Source organism: Buteo buteo, chromosome 15 (assembly GCF_964188355.1).
Source record: "Buteo buteo chromosome 15, bButBut1.hap1.1, whole genome shotgun sequence".
Taxonomy (NCBI): Eukaryota; Metazoa; Chordata; class Aves; order Accipitriformes; family Accipitridae; genus Buteo; species Buteo buteo.
This window is the reverse complement of record NC_134185.1, coordinates 6,493,460-6,514,465: the sequence shown is the minus strand read 5'-3', so window position 1 is coordinate 6,514,465 and position 21,006 is coordinate 6,493,460. Positions and strand designations below refer to the sequence as shown.

General features: G+C 38.3%; 1 protein-coding gene across 5 annotated transcripts in view; it reads left to right on the top strand.

The window, feature by feature from the left end:
- Positions 1-20,799, top strand: part of COL12A1 (collagen type XII alpha 1 chain) — a 106,080-nt gene extending 85,281 nt beyond the window's left edge. For 3 of the 5 annotated variants that reach the window (XM_075046458.1, XM_075046457.1, XM_075046461.1), the window contains 12 exons: positions 856-909; positions 1,439-1,534; positions 2,468-2,521; positions 4,000-4,053; positions 5,296-5,349; positions 6,468-6,539; positions 12,933-12,968; positions 13,078-13,144; positions 14,738-14,926; positions 16,023-16,091; positions 17,146-17,316; positions 19,712-20,799. In XM_075046458.1, coding sequence (XP_074902559.1) covers positions 856-909; positions 1,439-1,534; positions 2,468-2,521; positions 4,000-4,053; positions 5,296-5,349; positions 6,468-6,539; positions 12,933-12,968; positions 13,078-13,144; positions 14,738-14,926; positions 16,023-16,091; positions 17,146-17,316; positions 19,712-19,893 — 1,098 coding nt within the window. In that variant the 3' untranslated portion in view covers positions 19,894-20,799. Of the gene's footprint in view, positions 1-855; positions 910-1,438; positions 1,535-2,467; positions 2,522-3,999; positions 4,054-5,295; positions 5,350-6,467; positions 6,540-12,932; positions 12,969-13,077; positions 13,145-14,737; positions 14,927-16,022; positions 16,092-17,145; positions 17,317-17,690; positions 18,366-18,466 lie in introns of those variants that run through there. The other 2 variants (XM_075046460.1, XM_075046459.1) reach the window with 2 other exon arrangements.
- The last annotated feature ends 207 nt before the right edge of the window (positions 20,800-21,006 follow it).

Sequence of the window (21,006 nt, the reverse complement as noted above, 5' to 3'; positions counted from 1 at the left end):
GCTTTTCTGATTTTTAACTTTATGGAAACAGTTTTGTGTTGACTTGTGGTTTTGTGAAACAAAGGTCAGTCAGAGAAACAGTTTCCATCAACACATCCATAGCATCATGGTAATCTGTTCCCCTTTCATCTTAGTTTAAAACACAGTTGGGCAGCTCCTTACCACCTCTACTTGTTTATATAATAATCCTTTTCCCATATTTCCACTGTGATCACTGTGAATACCTCCTCATTGTTTGATAGGTTGAAAGAATCTGGCCCATTCTCAGCTGTCTTGCACTTCATGTACAAGATATTTTTAACGGACTGTGCAAATATTTTTCCTAAATACAGAGTCAGGATTTCACTCCAAGGAAAGATTCTTTACTCTGTCAGGGAAATAAATTAGCTACTGTCTATTTTTTTACATGGAGAGATAGTAATCTATGGAATGGATACGCTCCTACCAATTGTTTTGAATATATGGGAGTTATACTCAGCTCAGTAGTCCTTCTACTTTGAAGCTATCAAAAATGCTGCATGAGGAATCTGAAGTCCAGTTAAGTTGTCTGGCAGTCTACTAGAGAGGTATCCAGAGATTTTGGTGAATATAAATTGAAGAAGTTTATATCTGCAGAGACAAAAATGACAATAATTTTTCATGGGCTGAATTGGCAAGGCTGAAGCTGATGCGGTTTACCTGAGTTTCCGATGCATCTTTTATTCTGGTACTCTTTTTAGCAGTGTGATCTATACATTTCAAAGCTTAGGGCTTTCACGTAAGAGTGTGATAAAGAGGATTCATAATGCACACCAGTATGATGTACCCTTGCTTTCCCTGTATGAAATACATTTTCTTTCCAAATATTCAATTTAGGGTGGCCCAGGCGCTAAAGGTCCCAGAGGTGAAAGGGGTTTGACTGGATCATCTGTAAGTATCTTTCTGGAATGTATCTATAATGTTGCTACATGCTTACCTGTATGAAAATTTGTATGCTTAGTTCTATGCTGAGCTAAGAATGGAGATTAAAAATTTACTTGGAAACTTGCTTATATGTTATTTACGTGCAGCCTTCCTATTTGAGACTATATATACACAGCCTATGTATATATGCAGCCTCAAAGGCATTGACTGCACATCAGGAAACTAGAGTATGTGCATCGAGGTGTTAATACACACTCTGCAGCATTGTTGTCCTTTCTTCTGTACAGAGGAGACGGCTATACTTCTAATTAACACTGCCAGAAGGCGTGTATTGGCCTGAGACCACCAACATGAATCAGAGAATAACTTATGAAAGAATATACCACTTGGATAACTGTTTCCACAGTTGTTCTGAAGTATTAAATGTGTCTCCAGGCTTCTGACTTGCCTTAAGTGTCTAACACAAAGGATTTTGCAGTTACAGATCTAAGAAGGGGTTGTTAGTTACAATGTTGTTTTAATTTTCTGCTTTAAGGGGCCACCTGGTCCTCGTGGTGAGACAGGTCCTCCTGGCCCTCAAGGTCCCCCAGGTCCGCAGGGCCCCAACGGGCTGTCAATCCCAGGTGAACCGGTGAGTGGCTGTTCTGAGTGCGGGTGGCAATGTGTGTGGAGTCAGAGCTGTCCATGGGGATGATGGTCTTGGGAAGAGGGTGGCAGCTTTGCCCTGACATTAATTTTTCCCTGCAATACAGTAGTATTATGAAACAAGTCTCTTTCTGAAACAAGTCTCTTTCAGAAACAAGTCTCTTTCAATACAACAGCATTTTCTCTCCTGAATGTTACATGTGCTTATGGGATGCCTATGAAGGGACAGTCTAAGTGTTGTAACTTGTGCTACTACGTTTTTAGTCTTACAGCTTTTCTGTAGAGTTGCTAGGCCTTCAAGTTCTAGGACTCAAAACTATCAAATTGTGGTGCAGGAGAATTAAGCATGCAATATTACTCTGAAGACACAGATCTTTCTCACAGATTTACATGTACAACTACTATTTTCTGAGCTTAAATCAGTAGCTGAAAGTTCAGAGAGGCAATGAGTGCCTAGATCTAGGCATATAAAACAGCCCTTCATTCCTAGGGGTCTTTCTTGGCAACAGCACACATATTTTAGCGAGAGGCTGGTTCTGATTTCATGTACATGCCTTCAAAGCCAGAGTAACTCTATTAACACTGATGAAGTTCCACCAGATTCTGTTTTTATAGCAGATAGCATAGGTAACCCTTTGCCTACATTCTGAATGCATTAAGACTGCTTTTGCCATATTTTAATAAGTAATCACCCAAAAAGCAGGAATATAATTTTGACGTTTCCTGTTTAGGATCAGCTTGAATTTTAATATAATCAGGAGCTTTTTGTATGAAGTCTTCGATTAAAATATAAAGTTTATGGAAAAAAATAATTCAGGTCTCTTGCAGGAAATATTTTGTGTCCATTTACATAAATTAATTATTCTTCTGATATATTTTGTAATTCAGAATCTGTAACAATCATTTATGAAAACTATAGGGTCGTCAAGGAATGAAAGGTGATGCTGGCCAGCCTGGACTACCAGGGCGATCGGTAAGTTGATGCTTAGACAAGATAATGTAATTTTACACTATTCCTGATGCAGGTTGGCTGCTGGACAGCTGTCTCTGACATCACTAGGAGTCATGGGCTCTTCTCATATCTTCCTAAGCAATAGTTTTGGAAACATAATTATCATACACTTAGGAATTTGAAATGTAGGAAATGGTAAACCATTCAAAACAGCAAGAGTGAAAGAACAGCTGTACTGAGTCAAGCCAAATGTCTGTCTGGACAGTTCTGAATGCACAGGGGCAGACCCTTGGATTAGGAAAAGTACACTCATAACTCCCCAAGAAGGTCCCTCAACTTCTGACCACCAGCAGTTAAACATCTTCCTAAAATAAAGGTTGCAGAACATTTGCTGAACCCCTCTTCAGCAATGTTGGCTAATTGCTTTCTACTTTTGGCAGTCAAATGGTCTTGGGACATTAATTGTATGCTTTCTGAAATAAGAAAGCAATATTAAATTCACTTACTTGCAGATTTCTATATTGTAAACTAGGATTAGGTTTTGAGAAGAAAAAATAAGGGTTTTTTTTTGATAATCAGCCAGATTTGGATAATCCAAGGTCATTGATCTGTGCATGTGGTGACATAACTAATATTCCTTGGTTACTATATTGTCCTTGATTTTACTGGAGATATAAAGACTATATGGAAGATGCTTAGTGTTGTGGGTTTAATTTCATATAACAGATAAGGTCAGTTATAGACCAAGGACCTTGTATTCGTTGCCTGTTTTATTAGTCCTTATAACCCAGAGTAATATACATTTAGGGAGTAGTAATATCCTGTAGAAAGCAATGCTCCATTTTAGTGTACAGTGAGATTACACAAAAAAGGGGAAGAACATGACAACATGATACAAGGCTGTTCAATATCCAGTACCTACAACAGTTACAGAGCATTGAATGAAATTCCTGACTGTCGTCTAATGTAGAACTTGTTTAATTTTAGGGTTTATTCTCTACCCAGAAGCTACAGAAGGAACAGAAACAGAGAATTTAGAATGTGCACAATATAGTAGCAGAATGTTAAAGAATAGGACAATTGGGGGAAAGAATAATAAAGGAAGAGTCTAATTTTTGTTTCTTTAGATACACTCTGATGACTGCAGCTAGGCTTTAGCACCAGGTGTTAAAGGATTAGCTGATATCTGTAAGTCATGCTTGTAAAGGCAATAAACCAGATATATCTGTTCTATGGGAACAGTACTGAAAATGATTTTTGAAGTTGAATTATGGGCTGGTGGGGAAACAGAAGTAAAAAGTAGTGTGAGGGTGAAGATTCTTGTATCATGTATATGAAATAAATGGGTTTTTCTAAAGGTTTGTTTTATTTTTGTAAATGCCAAAAAGCAACGTTGAAGACAGTTAAATATTTAATGTGTGCATATATAATGGAATGATTAGGATAGCAATCATGTTTGTTCTGTCATGGATACAGTTTAACATCCCTTTTCACTCTAGGGAACCCCAGGTTTACCTGGTCCACCTGGCCCAATGGGCCCTCCAGGAGAAAGGGTAAGGTTTCCTCAGTTTATCATCTGAAAAGACCAAGTAATGTGGTTTGGGTTTTTTTTCCCATTCTTTATCATATCTTTCTATTTTCAAATGCTTCCTCAAAAGGAGTCCTTTTATCAGCATCCAGCCTAGAGATGTAAAAGTGGAAGGACTGGAAAAACCTAGGTGTGAAAACCTCCCCACATAGCCATAGGGTAGCCAGATAGGTTCTGTAAAAATTGCACTGCTCTCTCTCCTGACTAGGTTCTCGGATGCCTGCACCCACAGAGCAGTATGTCCGCTGAGCAGGGCTCTGCTGAGGTGCTCAGCCCTGCTGTCTTCCACTGTTGCTGCTGCAGGGGATCCCTTTGAAACTCTGCTTGTCTCCATGTCTGGGAGATGTCATAACCCTAAAGAATCTGTCTGTGCCATTCTTACTGTGAAGGTCAAGTTCGCTCCTTAACCTTTGACTGGCTGGAGCTAAGAACTTTTCTGTGGATGGGGGATTCTGAAATGTCTTCATAATGAAGGGCATGCACACAGGTATTTCATTGTGGTGTTGTTGCAATCCCTTTCTTCTAATTTGGGGTCCACTAAGCAAATCTCTTTTGTCTTCACAGTGGCATATCACCTTTGAGATGGGTGAAGCAATGACTTACCTTTACAGTCAAAATCAGTAGCTGATATATGCATTTATAGTTATCCTTTAGTGGGAGTTGATAGCGGGAAATGAAAATAGACCACCATGTGATAGCCAGTTGCCAAAGAACATACCATTGGATTGGTGGGGCATTAGTGGGTCATGGGCCATCAATGTTAATATGTGAATGCTATGCTAGATTATTGAAATGGGATTTCTCAGCATCTCTTTTTGCAGGGGAAGTATCTGAGAGGGAGGTTGTTCTTCAGTTAAGTAGAAACCTCAGATTTTCCAGCTAATCTGTGAGTGAGAGAACAGCAAAAAGGGAGATCTTGCTCCTCCGGGATAGAACAATGATTACTTTTCTTAAAAATGTTGAGAGAGACTCATTCCATCTTCAGTTAATCAACAGCAGCTGAACATCTAAATTGGCTGAAGCTCATTGTTCCATAGCCTTCTCCAGCATTAGTCGTGATAGCTATTTTTATAACCTACATTGTGGATAGGTTTTAAAATACATGCTAGTAGTAATCAGGAGTATTGCAATTACATAATCTTAAAGGCCATTTTAATCAGGCTACAGTCTTAAGTTGATCTCTAATCATGCTTTTGTTTTTGAATAGGGTTTCACAGGAAAAGATGGTCCCACAGGTCCCAGAGGCCCACCAGGACCAGCGGTAAATATAATTTTGTCTTTGATGTACTCTGAAATAAGAGAACTGAGCCAAGAGCGACCCACATTGACATTTTCAGTTTCTGTCAAATATGAAATGGATCCTTTGTTTAATATCCTAAATGGATCTGGGAAACACTCAGTGAAAGGTGGGCAGACAGCTGCGTAAAGCATGTATTCACAAACGTTCATAAGAGTGGTTTTGAAACTGATTTCTGCCAGTGTAAATAAGGGAAGAACCAGTTTACCTGGTTCATTAGCCATGATCTTTAAATGCGTAGCTAGGTCTACTGAAACCAATGAGCTTATTACTTGTAGACTGGTCAAAAAAACCATGTTAGTACAAGTTTTTCTTGCCAAGGGTATTTGAGGATTAGTTTTTGCTTAAAAAGCTACTTCATTGTGTTTTGTGGGACCATGTTAGAAAAGGTGCTGGTTGTTAGAGAAAAACAGATGCTGGATCATGCAGCCTGAGGTAGGCAAGTTGCCACAGCTCCATGTCACCAGGTCCAACCAGTAGCGAGGTGGAAGATGTCTTCCCAGTAGGCATATGCACACAGAGCACACATTTACACCACATATACTTATATAGGCAGGAGTTGCTAGGGCAGGGTATTATTTGGGCTGCCCTGCTCTCCCATGATTGTCCTTCTTGTGCTCCTTTGTGGGTGTGCAGATGAGCTTTTATCACATAACCTAACACTGGTCTTTTTTTTTTTGTTCATGTTTATCTAGTATCACTAGAATTACTTTTATGGACTTGATGCTGTAGACTTTTACATGGATCACAGACCTTCTAGATGATGTTAGAAGGCCAAACTGTCTTGTTCTGCTTTAGGAATCTGTCATTAAGAGTGATACCAAAAACATATAGACACTCTCTGCATCTTTTGATTCAGAAATGCTGGTTAAACTGTGGTGTTATATAAAAGAACACATTTCTGTGAAGAAACAAACTATTTCTTCCAGAGGAAAGTTTTCAAGCCTGATATGTACCTAACAGAAAAAAAAACCCTGATAGGAGCCATTTTCAGTATTGTACTCGATACAATAACACATTTCTTATTGGCACTTAGACTGTTGTGGATTTCCACAATTCACTTTACATGTCTTCTACTGTAGGGTGCCCCAGGAGTTCCAGGAGTTGCTGGCCCAAGTGGAAAACCAGGGAAGCCAGGAGATCGTGGGACACCAGTAAGATAATGATACACTTACAGTATCAAATTTAAAATTACAGTCTGTTGATGAATATGAGACGTGTCCTTGCTTTAAATACTTGTCTTGCACTTATGACAGTGGTTAATACAGTGGAGCTAACCTAAGACCACAAGCCTTTTTTTCAAACAATTTTATTTTTACAGTATGCCATTTTGCTGAGTTTAATAGTTGGGGCTGGAAATTGTGGTCTCTGGTTTCCACTAAAAAGATCGTAGGCTATTATGTGCCAAGACATATATATTCCTACACTGCATAAGCATGAAGAACTAGGTCAGCAAAATGACTGGAAAATCTTTAGATTTGTGTATGTGTGTGTGTAGTAAAAAAGTGGTACACTGCTGAAGGTGGACAGTCTTTGGTAATATAACAATCACTTCTGTTTTGCAAATGTTTTGTGCTATTTACAATGTGATTTCAAAATTATTTGGGGGTGGTTTTTGTGTGTTCTATTCAAACCTTTAAAGCACATCCTGAATGGAAAGAAAGAGCAGGAGGTGCTGCCTCCCATCAACAGTTTTAGGAGAAATTTGTATTGATTCATTTATAGGTTTTCTGAGAAATTATGCCTGAGTCAGGACTGGAGACAGCAACTGAAATGGGAAATCATTCATTACTTGTACTTAATGTCTGGCAATCAGCCAGAATTTTCCATCCTGCTTCAATGTCATTGTGTATACGACAGCTGGATACTTTGGAAGAATATATAGTAGACTGGACAGCTTGATGGTTATGAAGTGGAAGTTCCCAGGAGCACCTGGTAGCTGGGTCATTTTCTCATACACACGTTGAATTCAGTCTGCATTTGCCAGCCTATAAATCCCATTTCTCTTTGCGGTAGAGGACATTGAGTGTCTTAGGAAAGCACTAAAGCTTTCCTGCCTTTAGACATATGTTACTCATGTGATATTCCTGCCAGGTCAGATGCTTGATAGACATAGCCGGGGCACGAGGTGCTATGGTTTGTTCACAAGTGAGCTTCGAACTACCAGGTGTATCTGAGTTTTCCTTCACCTGGGACACTGGGCGGCTGACCCTGTTCAGTACCAAAGATCTTCTGCAGGTAAATAACGTGCATAGAAGGAAATTTGGCTACAAGCCCAGTTTCAGTGCTTTTGCAAAGCAAAGCAGTCAACTCCTGTCCAAGCACCATGTGTAAATTCCCCTACACTCTAATCTTAAGAGTTCCTTTCAGTTAGAAATACATTTTTTTCCCAGTTAATTGCACTGTCTTGTAATAGGACACTGTGCATCATATTTACCATTTCTTATGTTTCTAGAACAGATCCCAGCAGGAATTCTGGCTTGCACCTTGCACAGATGTTTTATCAGACTCCTGGTGGACAGAATTTCAATGCTTTCCTTTGTGTCCACTATTAGAATTGCCAAAGGTGCAGCCTGACGGCCAAATGCAACTTGCAGTGTCATGAATCATAGTTCAGGCCTGCCTGAATTTGTAACTTCCTGTCCTGAGAAAGATAATGAGGCTTCATTGCCTCTAGGAAATACAAGGAGTAAATAATTTTTGAGCAGAACCTGCCATTTTCTCTTCTACCTGAACAATCTGTATTGCTGGTACTATGCGGCGCAAGTCAGGTGAAAGACCCCTACAAAGCAAGGAACATTACACCTCAGGCAAAAGATAAACAGTTACACACAAATATGAGGAGCCTTGGTGTTGCAAAGACATTCCCAGTGAATGCGGTCAATTGGAGCTCTTTCCTGATGTGCTAAATTCCACTGATGGGCTAAGCTGAGGCAGACCGCACCACGAACGTGGCTGTAAACATTTCTTTACCTCGATGTGTACTTATACTAGAACAAGTTGATACTTGAAGTGTTAACTGAATTTTCATGGAAATAGGAAATTTGACTTTTTAATCTGCTTATAAGTACTTCCAAGAGAAACTTAAGTGTTTTTTTTCAGTGTAGTAACCAAATGACCGAAAAAGGAACAGTAATGAGTAAATGAGTCAGTAATCTATTGAGAATTGAGCACTGGCTTTCCTGGAGGAGACTAAAATATCTCTCCTCTGTCTGTCTGGTCAAACAGAGAGCAAGCGTTTGGTAGTAGTCTGCACACATATTATAGGGTAACAACCAGCAAGGGTAAGTAAGTCATTAAGCTAAAAGAGGATATTGGCTCAAGAAGAAATGGGTATGTTTTCTGTGAATAAATGTAGTGGGAAATAGAAGATCTTGGACTATCAGAGAAGGAAAGTTCCAGTGCTGTTGGTTTATAGGTGTAAGAGTGAAAATGGTAGTGGATGGGTAGGCAGACTAAGTGGTCTTAAGGTAGAGCTGTCTTGTTAAAACAGGGTCTGAGTTTATTGATCCAGAAAGTCCCCAGGAAATAGTTCATGGCATTTATGTTTTATATATAGGGTGCTATTAGACTGATGCCTCCAGGACCAAACAGACTGTGAAAACCCTTAGAGGGTAATCCTGAGCACATAAGGGAGATGTTTATTGTGAGTTAAATGCAGCTTTTGAGCATTTTCCGTTCTCTGTTGCCATGTGTTTACTGATCTTGCATCTATCTATGCAGACATCCTAGATGAAGTCTCAAAAAAGACACTGCTTTGGGAGCAACGAACCGGTGGTTCTTGTGGGGAGCAAACATTGTTTTGGGGAAAACAATCGAGCACATTATCTTTTAAAGTAAAAATAGCAAAACTTCCTTTGTTTTGTCCTCCTTCAGCCGTAGAACTTTGCTGCAGCCCCAGCCTTCATCCCACAGCTCAGAAATATCTCACACGCAGCATAAACTAGCTTTTCCTCATACTGACCCCAAGTGACTCTCTCATTGCAGGATATCAACAAAACAGAATGTCAGCAGCAGCTGCTGCTTCTCAAAATGTTGGCAAGCAGTTGGCTAAATTGCACTTTTTTGTCTATTAAAAGAAAAGAAACTGAAATTTAAGAATATAATCAAGTGGGAGGAAGATGCAAATAGCAACTCAGTAATTGCAGTTGTAATTATTTTTTGGAAATCATATTTTTAAAATATCCAGGTGGAAAATGAACTTTGTCATTAACATAGCCAGTCAGTCTCTAATCTTCAAATTTTAAAATTAGTTTGGAATAACCTATAGATTTCCAATCATACGGTTGAATCAGTGTATCTTTGCAAGGTCACAAATTAAAGGATGAGGCTCACTTGATTTCAATGAATTGTAAAATTGACTGTGTATTGCTTAGAATTAAGGAATGGCCTTAGCATTTTTTTAGCTGGGGGACCTTTGTTGGCAATACTTTGCAGCAATGTTGTGCTTTTGTTACTGGAGTGCCTTCCTGTTTTACCAACATGACTTGTGGCTGAAGACAGCCTTAAGAGATTTTCTTAACCGGTCAGCAAAAAATATTTCCAGAAACAGTATATAGGATTTGAACATTTTAAGTTTGCTTCATTTTTTCTCTTCTGTATATAGTTCTGGTGTGTGAATGTTCTAGCAAGTGAATTCATTGGAACATGGCATTTTAAGAAATTATTAGAATATTGCTGGGATAGTAGACCAGAAATCTGATTTTTAATGCTTGCACTTACCTAGTGAATAAACAAGAAGACATACTGCGTGATGTGCTTCCCATCAAAACAATGTGAAGTTGTAGTATGAAAGCATTAGAAAGAATGAGAATACAATGAGCAGGTATTATAAATATGTACTCAGCAGATAATTTCAAATGAATGTGCTTTCAGAAAATAGCAACAAATGCCAAGTTTCAAACTGAAAGAGAAGCACAAAATAATTTGATAATATTTTACCCCCCCCCCCCCCCCGATTTTCATGTTATAGACTAGTGCAAGTGAAAAATCTGCAGTTCTATTCAATGGCTATTTCAGATACATGTGATAGTTTATTACTGAGATGTTAACGTTGTTGAATTAAGAGTCAAATCACATCTCTTTTAGAGCTTCAGTACATCAGCATTTACCACAATGCTCATTATTAGAGAAGGACAGATAGAAAGGTCATATTTTCCTGATGGTTTTAATTGTTACAGTTTATTTATGTTCTTATGGCATTTACAAGTCCATGGTCTGTGTCAGCATGTGGCTGTGGTAAGCTAAACTAAAAGACAGACCTTTTCCCTGTGGACTTTACCAAGTAAGAAAAGATACAGATGAAGGAGTGAAGGACAGAAGGGAAAGAATATTCATCAGTTTGATGGGTATATTGTGTACACATTAGTAACTGTCTCATTGGTGGGATAATTTATTCCAGTGGCACATTTATGGTGTCACCATTTTAAATCTTTCATTTGAGTCTGTAAAATTAATTTTGCATAAACAATCTGTTATGCATGATGCAAACGTACCATATGCCAACTACTTAACTCAATGATGGATGAGCTGCCTCATAGTTTCTGTGACATGTCATGGGGTAGGTGTATCCAACACCGCTGCAGAGAAGCTCAGATAGCATACTAACTCACACCCCGACATATCCCACAGGAATTTGTTTGCCCAAAACATTGATAGAAGTCCATGAAACAGTGCCACTGCATTTGAATTGTATCTGCTGTGACCTCAGAGGAATGATTTGTTGTCTCGTGTTATTGAAATTAATTGTGGGTACTGTAGGAATGTTATGAAAAACAGCTGCGGCCCACACTTAGCCTTTGCTTTGTTAATGGTGATAAACAGGCTCCTTAAAGAAATACTACGATGTGAAAAGCAGTAATAGTTGGGATGTATGTGTAACTATGTGGAGAGACATGCAGAGCAGCAGATGACCAAACTGGTCTTTCACCTTACGTTCAAATAGTAATTTAGGCTACAAGTGAAAATCTATTTGAACTCTTGCTAGCCCCTTTTTGCTTAACTAACAAAGTTTCTTTGCTCTTTGGACACATTCTGGCAAGTGAATTTACAATAGATTTTAGGACTCAGCTGTGGCCTAACTCTGCGTCCATGGAAGTCACCTGTAAGACTCACAGCGGCCACTTCAGGAGCCGTAATTTCATCCAAAGTTTTGTTTGTACTGCCCTGGAATTTGGTACAAGTGTCATTTGTCACATGTGTCATTTGTCACAGTGAGTATTCAAGAGCATTGGAAGGGCTATTCGTGATGGCTTCCTAAGCAGGTCTTGCAGCAAATGCAGTTTTGTTTTCTTTTTTTCTTTTGTATTTTGATGTCAAAATTAAAAGAGTCGTTTTAAAACACTTTGCAGATTTTTAGATTTTTCAAAGGGCAACCTAGTGGCTGAAACAAATGACTGTGAATCTAATTTTCTACTTACTTTAAATGGGCATCTGCAATTTTTATTGTGGCCAAAATCATGTCAAATAGACCAAAGCAAGTCGCAAACATCCTTCTGAGATCATTGTTGTCTATTCTGAAAATCTTTAAAAATCCATCATGCCAAGCATTGTAATTACATTTTCTTTGGAAAATATGGTTTGCTCTCTCGGTGCTTTTCTTTGCTAGCAGTGGAATGCAAACATAAGGCTACAATCTCAAAATGTTGTGTGAGAGGTGCACTCACAAAATATTGTTTGCAGAGTAGCTTGTGCATGCATACCTCCAGTTCAGCATTTAAAAACATCTTTACAGTATACCTGATGTTTTTCCAGCCATAGACACATACATACATAAAAATCAGAATCAGTCCTTCTGGTTAGCTTCTTACATAGTATTCTTGAAAATGAAAAAACCCACAGCAACCACTACAGTGTTCAAAGGCAAATGGAAATTGCTGTTAGACAAAAGTTAGCTCTTGGCAAATGTCAATAATTATAAAGCAGGTCAAGCTAAGACTTCTGTGAGACTATTGTAAGACTAGAAGTGGTTGAAAATTAGCAGGGAAGCTGTCATTATAAATACAATAAGCACTTACTGGCATCTCTCTCCATCTTACGTGTCATCTCTTCATAGTGCCTTTTCACTTAACACAGGGTCTGTTTCTTGTAGGTTCAAGGAGACAGCTACCCTTCCTACAATGTGTTATTCTTCCTAGCATACCTTCTTTAACAATGAGTTGGCTTAAGACTTAAAATTAAGCAGTCATATATAACTCATACAGGACCATTCACCATTTACAGAAATGTGATGCTAGAAATTCAATTTCCCAATTGCTGGTGTGGTCCCAGTGTCAGAATGCATCAGTTTCTTTGGCCCTAGTTTGAATTTTCCCTCTAGATCTTTTTCTTCTGCATCTGTCAGTATGTTTGATCATACACAAAAGATCATTGCTTGTCCAGTCTTCTGGCACCTGCTTTAGCCTCTCTGAAATGTAAAGTTCAAGGAGGACCAGGTGTCTCTTCTGAAAGGAGTCAAAATGTTTTCTAGAATTGCATGTCTCAAACCTATAGGTAGGGTGGAATAACATAATCCTTCAGTTGTTTTATTTTTACTGTATTTATTTTAGGGTGCACCTGGAATGAAGGGAGAAAAAGGTGACAGAGTAAGTCTGCTCTAAAGTCAGTTTTTCACAGATTTCTTAATTAAACACTATGTATTTGAAAGCACAGACACTTGCTAATAAAACACTTCTTTTGGTTTTGATTACTTAGGGTGACATTGCTTCTCAGAACATGATGCGAGCAGTTGCAAGACAAGTTTGTGAACAACTGATAAATGGTAAACAGTGTTGCTTGCTTTGTTTTCATACTGGTAATTTACGACTTTGTTTGTTAAAAGAGAAAAAAAATGGTGTAAATTTAAGGTGAGATACTGGCCACAGAGCATAGCAAGAGCTTGAGTGATCTGATAGCTGTCCAATGCCAATGATTTGGTGGAAAAAAATGTAACACTAAATTTTTGCCAGATCTGCATGGCTAGCTTGATCATGAACTAATCTGTGACCTTTGGAAATACACATGCAAGTCTAATGCTCTGTACAAGGAAGGTGACTTTCCTTTTGTCAGTCTGGTCCAACATTACTTCATCTTTGTCATAAAATCAGTATACATTTTCTCATTAAACACATCTTATCTTCAGGAGGAGGGAATCAGTGAGAAAAAGGATCCTCACTGCAGGTACTTTGCTAGCAGAAAGAGACAGATGAGTGTTGGGTAAATACTGTGCACAGAATCAGCTGTGCTATGCAAGGAAAAATGATATTTATTTGGAAAAGGATTCCAAATTGAATTTCAGTCCTCTACTGCCACACAGTGCAGCTCTGCAGCCCATAAAAGCGGTCTCTACAGAGGCTTTCTCTCTGTCCCTGAGGCAGTGCTTTTGCTATCAGTAGACCTGCCGAGGAGGACAGAGACAAATGAGGCCATAAATTGTTAATGTTGTTTCTATAACAACGGTAAGTGCTGACTGAGGTAAACAGATATACCTTTTAGATCATTAAGAGTGCTTGTGTACAGGGAGGAGGACAGTATGTTCTTTAAAATGTCTGTGATGGCTGCTATTTAAAACATTTCTATCAGTTAGCCATCACAGAGGAAGGAAGGTACATTCATGAATGTGTTAGGCTTATGAATAAGGATGTGTTATCCGAGATCTTTTAGCATCTCTTTTTTGAACATCCCTGCCTTATTTTTTTCATATTCAGCTCATCTCTTTAGGGTTATGCTAGGACTGGCATGTTACACTAATCAGGAAGGGCTAGATGTGGTCCCCCATTAAGGGCTCCCTTCTGCATAATTTCAAAATGCTGTCGCTTTTGTTCAGATACCTTTCTTTGGAAATGAAATTTGCCTATATCCAGGAAGTATGTAGATACAAGTCTATGCATCCCACAGGCTTAAGAAAGCAACTTCATAGACTGTGTGCTGCTAGCTCTACACATGAATAATTTATAATGTGTTTGTGGTAGCTTCAGAGCTCTGAAAGTACACAGAAATGTGATACTCCACTTTTAGAAGTGTTACAAGTCCTTTCTGTTCTTCAGAGTGGAAACAACCTCTAATTAGAACTCTGAGAGCGAGTATTGTAAACAAATGCTTATTTTGTGACTTTAATTGCTTTAAAATTAGTTTTTGTTAATGTTATTGGCTTGCAGAACTCCCCTTACCTTTTTTTCCTCCCTCTTCCATTCATGTTCAGCCTTCTTATCAGACATTCATCTTGAGTCTTTCTACTAGTTCACCACTAATTTATTGAATGGGAACAAGGATAGGATTTGATGCAGAGAGATAATTTGTTATTCGTTCCCACTTTGATAAAAGACTTTCACTCATTTCACATGGTTTATTGAACCATTTTTCTTTCCTTTTGAAGGTCAAATGAGCCGGTTCAACCAAATGCTGAATCAAATCCCGAACGATTATTATTCAAACCGTAACCAGCCAGGGCCACCAGGACCACCTGGTCCCCCAGGAGCTGCTGGGACAAGAGGAGAGCCTGGACCTGGAGGAAGACCAGGATTCCCAGGACCTCCTGGGGTCCAAGGACCCCCCGGTGAAAGAGGTGAGTAAATTCCAAGGCAGCTGTGTATTTCACAGCAGATGTAGTGCAGAGGCTGCCAGAGGAGCAGTCTGATCCCTTTACCATGTCAGACTAGGAGGTCCACACCTAGCAGTAGCCTGTTAGGCCAGCTGGGTTGCCTGAGGGGCATGATGTTCTGGAGGACAAGGTTAATTACATCAGTGCTTTCCTCTGTCTCGCCATGGCTCATGTTTCATGAAACACAAGTTGGTATAACATTTTGGCTGCTGTCTCAGGCTTCCACAGGATATCCCAGGAAAGTGAATGTTCTCAAAACTCTTCTGGCACTAAACAACTACATCTTGAAAGGCTGGCTGGAGTAACACAATGCTTTGCAGAACAGAACTCTGATTAAGAGAGAAAATGAGTCATTACCAAGAATAAAAAGTAGGAGTTGAAAGAATTAGGTCTACATCCTTGGCTCTTTGCAGTTCTCTGAGGGAAGGAAGCAACTCTGAACTGAGCTTGAGCATATGGGTAAATGTATTTTGTGGCTACCTTGGGTCACTGCAATGACATGGAGTGTCTGTACTGTACTATGTTGTAGCCTTTGCCTATTCCAGCTACTCTACTGTAGCATAGACTCAGTGCTGTGTTTTCTAGCATATATTTTAGTATAATCTTTAAAAAAGACTAGAAAAAAATCAAGGAAGAACGAATTCCTGCAATCTGCTCTTTCTTAAACTTATTTCATCATAACTGTTTCTAAGAAAATGTAGAGCATCCTTTATAGTAGAAGTATGCAAGCTTGAAAATACCCTCCTGCTTGTAGTTTAAAATAATAAGGTTCTGTGGTGTTTTAAGCATCTCAGAGACTTTTCTATTTTTGAGAAAGCTTATTCACACTAAATTACCTCTGCATCCTACTTTATTTTTAGGTTAGTATATTTATATCCAAATTATTTTCCCAAATGCTCATTTGGACATCTGTACAAAATAAGGTTTGACCAGCCTTGTAACATTAAATAATGGGAACTAATTATTAATATCAAAGAGTGAGCATGAAGAAATATTTGTTGATGTGGTTTCCTTCCTTTGGTTTTTATTGCCTTTTTTTTTTTTTTAATTTATTCTGTAGGAATGCCTGGAGAGAAAGGTGAAAGAGGGACTGGATCTCAAGGACCACGAGGTTTGCCGGGACCACCTGGTAAATATTTCTTGTTTTATCAGATTACAGAAAAGTAGGAGAAAAAGGCAACATTTCTTCATAAGGAACCAGACTACATATGGTGAATGAACACGCTTTACTCTGTCCACTTCATGTTTTTGACACATATTAGAGTTTACTGGAAACCCCTACAAAAAAGGGCAATTTAGAAAGATTTTTGGATGTGGCTAATAAGTATTTATCTTTATCTTGTAATTTACTCATCTGGCATGCTTGCTTGTGTGAAAATGTATTTCATGAAAATACATTATCCAAATATTTGACGGATATTTTCATAAGTGTTATCTGATGATACTTTTGCAGTATCTAGTTCCATTTTTTACTTGTGATTACAGAACTACAAATTTTCCCCAGACTACAAAATACTGCCAGACGCAGAGTTACCAGATGATAGAGTCAGATGATTTGACCCTCGGTTTTGGTCTTTGTATCATGCAGTTTTGCTCACTGATGCCTTGGCAGAAATCAGCTGCATCATTTGTTTCTGCTTGTAGTTTACTAGGCTAAACATGGTTTTTCATTACAGGACCCATAAGACGCTTGCAGCAAATTGTAGCCCCAGTTACTTGAAGCTTTATTTTTCTGCTAACCATAATAAGACCGTTTCCAAAAAAAACATTACCTCATCTATCCTGGGGCTACAGGGTAGCAGAATTAATGTACTCCTGTATTTTAATTGAAATCCAGTGTGCTTGTCTAATCTAGTGGTTTCCCTGGAGATCTCGTATCTTACATGGAGGGGAAATAAACCAGAGAATTCATTGATGTTTCTTACTTGGCTCAAACCTTACTAAATCAGTTTCTGTGAATAAATCCTTAAATAAGCCACACACAGGGAAGCAACTAATGATGAGTCACATTTCTAGTTTTCTTTTGTTTTTCTTTGTTGACCCCCGTATAGCAACAAAGTGCAAGTGTTTTCTCACCAAAGACATAGGCTAGTCTGTGTAGTCTAGACAGCAGTAACGCTAGCTGTTTTATCAAGCTAGTTCTTAAAGAAAACAACCTCCCAACCTTTCAATTCTAAATTTAGGTCCACAAGGAGAATCTAGAACTGGTCCACCAGGCTCCACAGGATCACGAGGACCACCGGGGCCGCCAGGGCGTCCTGGAAATGCGGGTATTCGAGGTCCCCCAGGGCCACCAGGATATTGTGATTCATCCCAGTGTGCCAGCATCCCTTACAATGGCCAAGGATTCCCAGGTAGGTTATGAGCAACTTAACTTGCCTTAAATAGCCTTCACAGATGTGGCTGTTCATATTGAGCTGCTTTACATGAGACAGTCCTGCTAGCCTGGACATACTGAACCAGGAGGAAATGGTTGCAATGAGCAGGCCTGCTTCATTGTAATGTGCTGCTATACGAGCAGTCGTTTGGACTTTGATGCAGATTTACTTGATGTTGTGTGTGGTTTGCTTTAAATAGGAAGTAGTAACAAAATATTTTAGTCTTTTTTTTTTTTTTTTTTAAACGTAGACGGTTAGTAGTTGATAATGTTGCTTATAGGATTTAAGTGACCATTTTCTTCTTCTTCTTTTTTCCCCCCTCCATCCCCACCCCTTCCTATGGTCTTCAGAACAAGGTTGAATTCTCCATGTTTCTCTTGAAAATAAAAAGAATGCTGTGGTTGGCAATTTCCGTGTGTCTCTTTTTGAGCAATGTCAGGATTATTTATACTAAATTGATACCTGAAATAAAAATTTTCCGCAAAGGAAATCCATTTGTTGATACAGTGCAGACAACTGAAAAACACCACTGTCCTACAATTTCTACCGAGTTAAACACCATGGAGTCTCTGATTAGCCCTGGGTCATATCAGCCTTCCTACACTGTGATGTAGCTCAAAACAGTAGGCTGCTTCTGGCATCAAAATAAAGGGTCACAGTGGCCACCAATTTCTGACTGGAAAGATTCTAATATATTTTAACATGGGGATCCTGCAGGACCACAGTATTGTTAACAAATTAATATGTATGCATTGCAACATCTCAAAATTAGTGTATGTGATACTACTCTTGGATACGGTTTGCTGTTAGTGTATTGTGCATGTACCCATGAAATGAAAAAAAAAAAAGAAAAGAGATATATATATATATGTACACACTTGCAGACTCAGTGCTGCTGGTTAAAGAGCCAGGTGGTTGTGCAGATCTCACACAAAATTCTTAAGTGAAAAAGAAAGAAAATTGTACCTGTGATTCAGCAGTGTTCTCCTTTCTAGTAAGCAGCTATGTATACATATATAAATATATGCCTATGATTTAACTGTTATGTATTCAGTTGGATGAAAGTATGTTGTTGCACATCAGATGGACTTTTTAAAAGACTAACATCATCTTTGACCTGTTTCAGGTTTCGGCTAACACATTTTCTAAGTCGCCAGTGCTGCTTACAGTTTGAATACATGAAAATCCTGTTTCTGAGATGTTTGCGCACGTGCTTATTAGAAAATGAGTCCGTATGGATATTTCACCACGGATATGGTTTTTGAACCATGTTGGCCTCATAGAATGGGGAGATTCTTTTTACTAACACAACTCGTGAATGAGATAAAGGACAGTGATGTCAATTCATTAAGCCTGTTGCATTTCAATAATAAAAGAGAGAGTCTTTCTTTTTAAAAAAAAGACCCAGATCATCAAAAGCCTCAGGAGGCTTATAAAACTACTAACCAGCAAAGGTAATGCCATTAGAAGAGACAGATTTAACCTGGTAAATGAGAAATGACTTATGTAAATAGTAAACTAATTGTGGCTTGTAAATGATTTGTATGGGACCGTATCCACTAAAATCCGTTAACAACTCTACGTGATGCTTTTGCATAAAAGCCTGCTGCTGCTTGCTATATGCCAGAATAACATCTTTGACAACTTATGAAACCTACCTGTCTGTTGCTTGTTACCAACATGTCTGAATCGGGGCATGTGTCTTTTTTTATATGTAATCTTGTTGGATTCTGTAACTGCAGTTATAAATACCAAAGTTTTATAATTATTTTTCTTCTGTTTTGCTGTAGTTTTTGGTGTTCCTGAAGCACCAGCTGTAACTCGGTTTGTTACGAGGAACAGCACGAGAAAATGACATGTACTGTATATTGCCGCTGGTGATAGCTATGTCTACATTTACTTTCCCATTCTCAGAGAAAATTAGTATATGCCAAACCCCCCTATTCATCTTACCTGCTCCATGTCTTCTACTAATTACACAGTTTAAAATAAAGTCCAGTGCTTGGATTTACTGAAGTAGCTGTAAAATAATATTTTTATTTGATTTGCTTTGTTTTTGTTTTAGTTTTTTTTTTGTTTTGTTTTACAATAATTGGTCCCTTGCATAATTTAAGACTCCTTCTGCAATGTTTTGTGTATTATAAATACAAGGCCTTTCAAAATTAATTTTAAACTTTTTATTATTTTACTGCCAAAAAAGTGTTCATGAACAAAACTGAAAAATACCCCCAGTGAACTATTAACTTATATATTTATTATATGGAAATAAGATTGGACTAACATTATGTAGACAAACTAACCTTCATTGTATTTGTGGATTCAAAGACATGCGATAACTATTATGTTCAATCGGACAACTATTTTCAACCAGAACCATACGTGCCTGAAAGTGGACCCTATCAACCTGAAGGTGAACCCTTTATAGTACCTATGGAGTCAGAAAGGAGAGAGGACGAGTATGAGGACTATGGAGTTGAAATGCATTCACCAGAATACCCTGAGCACATGCGCTGGAAAAGATCACTGTCAAGAAAAGCAAAACCAAACCCATAAAAGATCTGTGTCTTGTTTTGGTTTTTTTGGTTGGTGGGTTTTGTTTTTGCTATACTTGCATTTGCAGATACACACAGGGAGAGTGCATCCTTTCTTTTGCTATATAGCTTTCTGGTCTTTTCATATCAGACGCACCCCTGTTTTGTATCTCGCTTATGTGGGGATAGCAATGTGTGTACCTAGAGACTTCATATTGCTCTGGAAATGCTTGTAAAATACTTTTGCTTATAGTGGCTGCGTACAGGTTAATATGTGCATTCAGTTATCCCAGTGCTGCCTTTTCATTAAAATGATGTAAAAACAAATAAATAAAAAAAAGAAAACCAAAAAGCCAAAACAAAAATAACCACAGAGCTGCTGCAAATTTCCTAAGGACTGTCTGCTTTAGCTCTACATTTTTCTTCTTTTTCAAATGCATGTTTGCAGTTCAGTCAGATCACAGGTCTGCGTTATCTAGTTAAAAAAGAAAGAAACAAAAAATTCCCTCTCCTTCCAATATCATTGTCATTTTCTTCTAGTCTTAGTTACACTTTTCAGAGCATATACTGCTCTTACACATCTCCTTTAAACACCACAAACATTAAGTAGCTGAAATCATTGTATCAACTGGATACAGTTTAATAATGCCTGAAATCTCCCTGTTTGTAGACACAGTAACATTTATGCCAAATTGCAGTCAATCCTGCAGACATGGAATTGCATGTTTATGTTGTATATTTAGTATGGATTTTTTTTTTTCAGAATACAATGTTTCTTAGTTATCAAAAGCAGTTGGAAATTGTTTGCAAGACTATGGATATAGAATTGCTGCTTTATATTGTAACTGCAAATTGTGAATTTCACTGCCTTATATTATTTATTTCTGAAATGAAAGAGGCATTTTTCAATAAAACTACTGAAAATTTATATGCATCTATTCATTTTTTTGAAAGGCACATTGAGACTGATGTGTGTGTATTCTATTAGTGTTATTTACTCAACCATTTGGAAATGCCAGATACCAAAAATCAACTAGAATGGGAATAGTCTTAAAATAGGTATTAAGGCTGTGGTGTCTAGAGGCGGGTGGATGAAAGCAGGAGAGGCTTCCTCCGTCTGAGGTATGAATAAGAG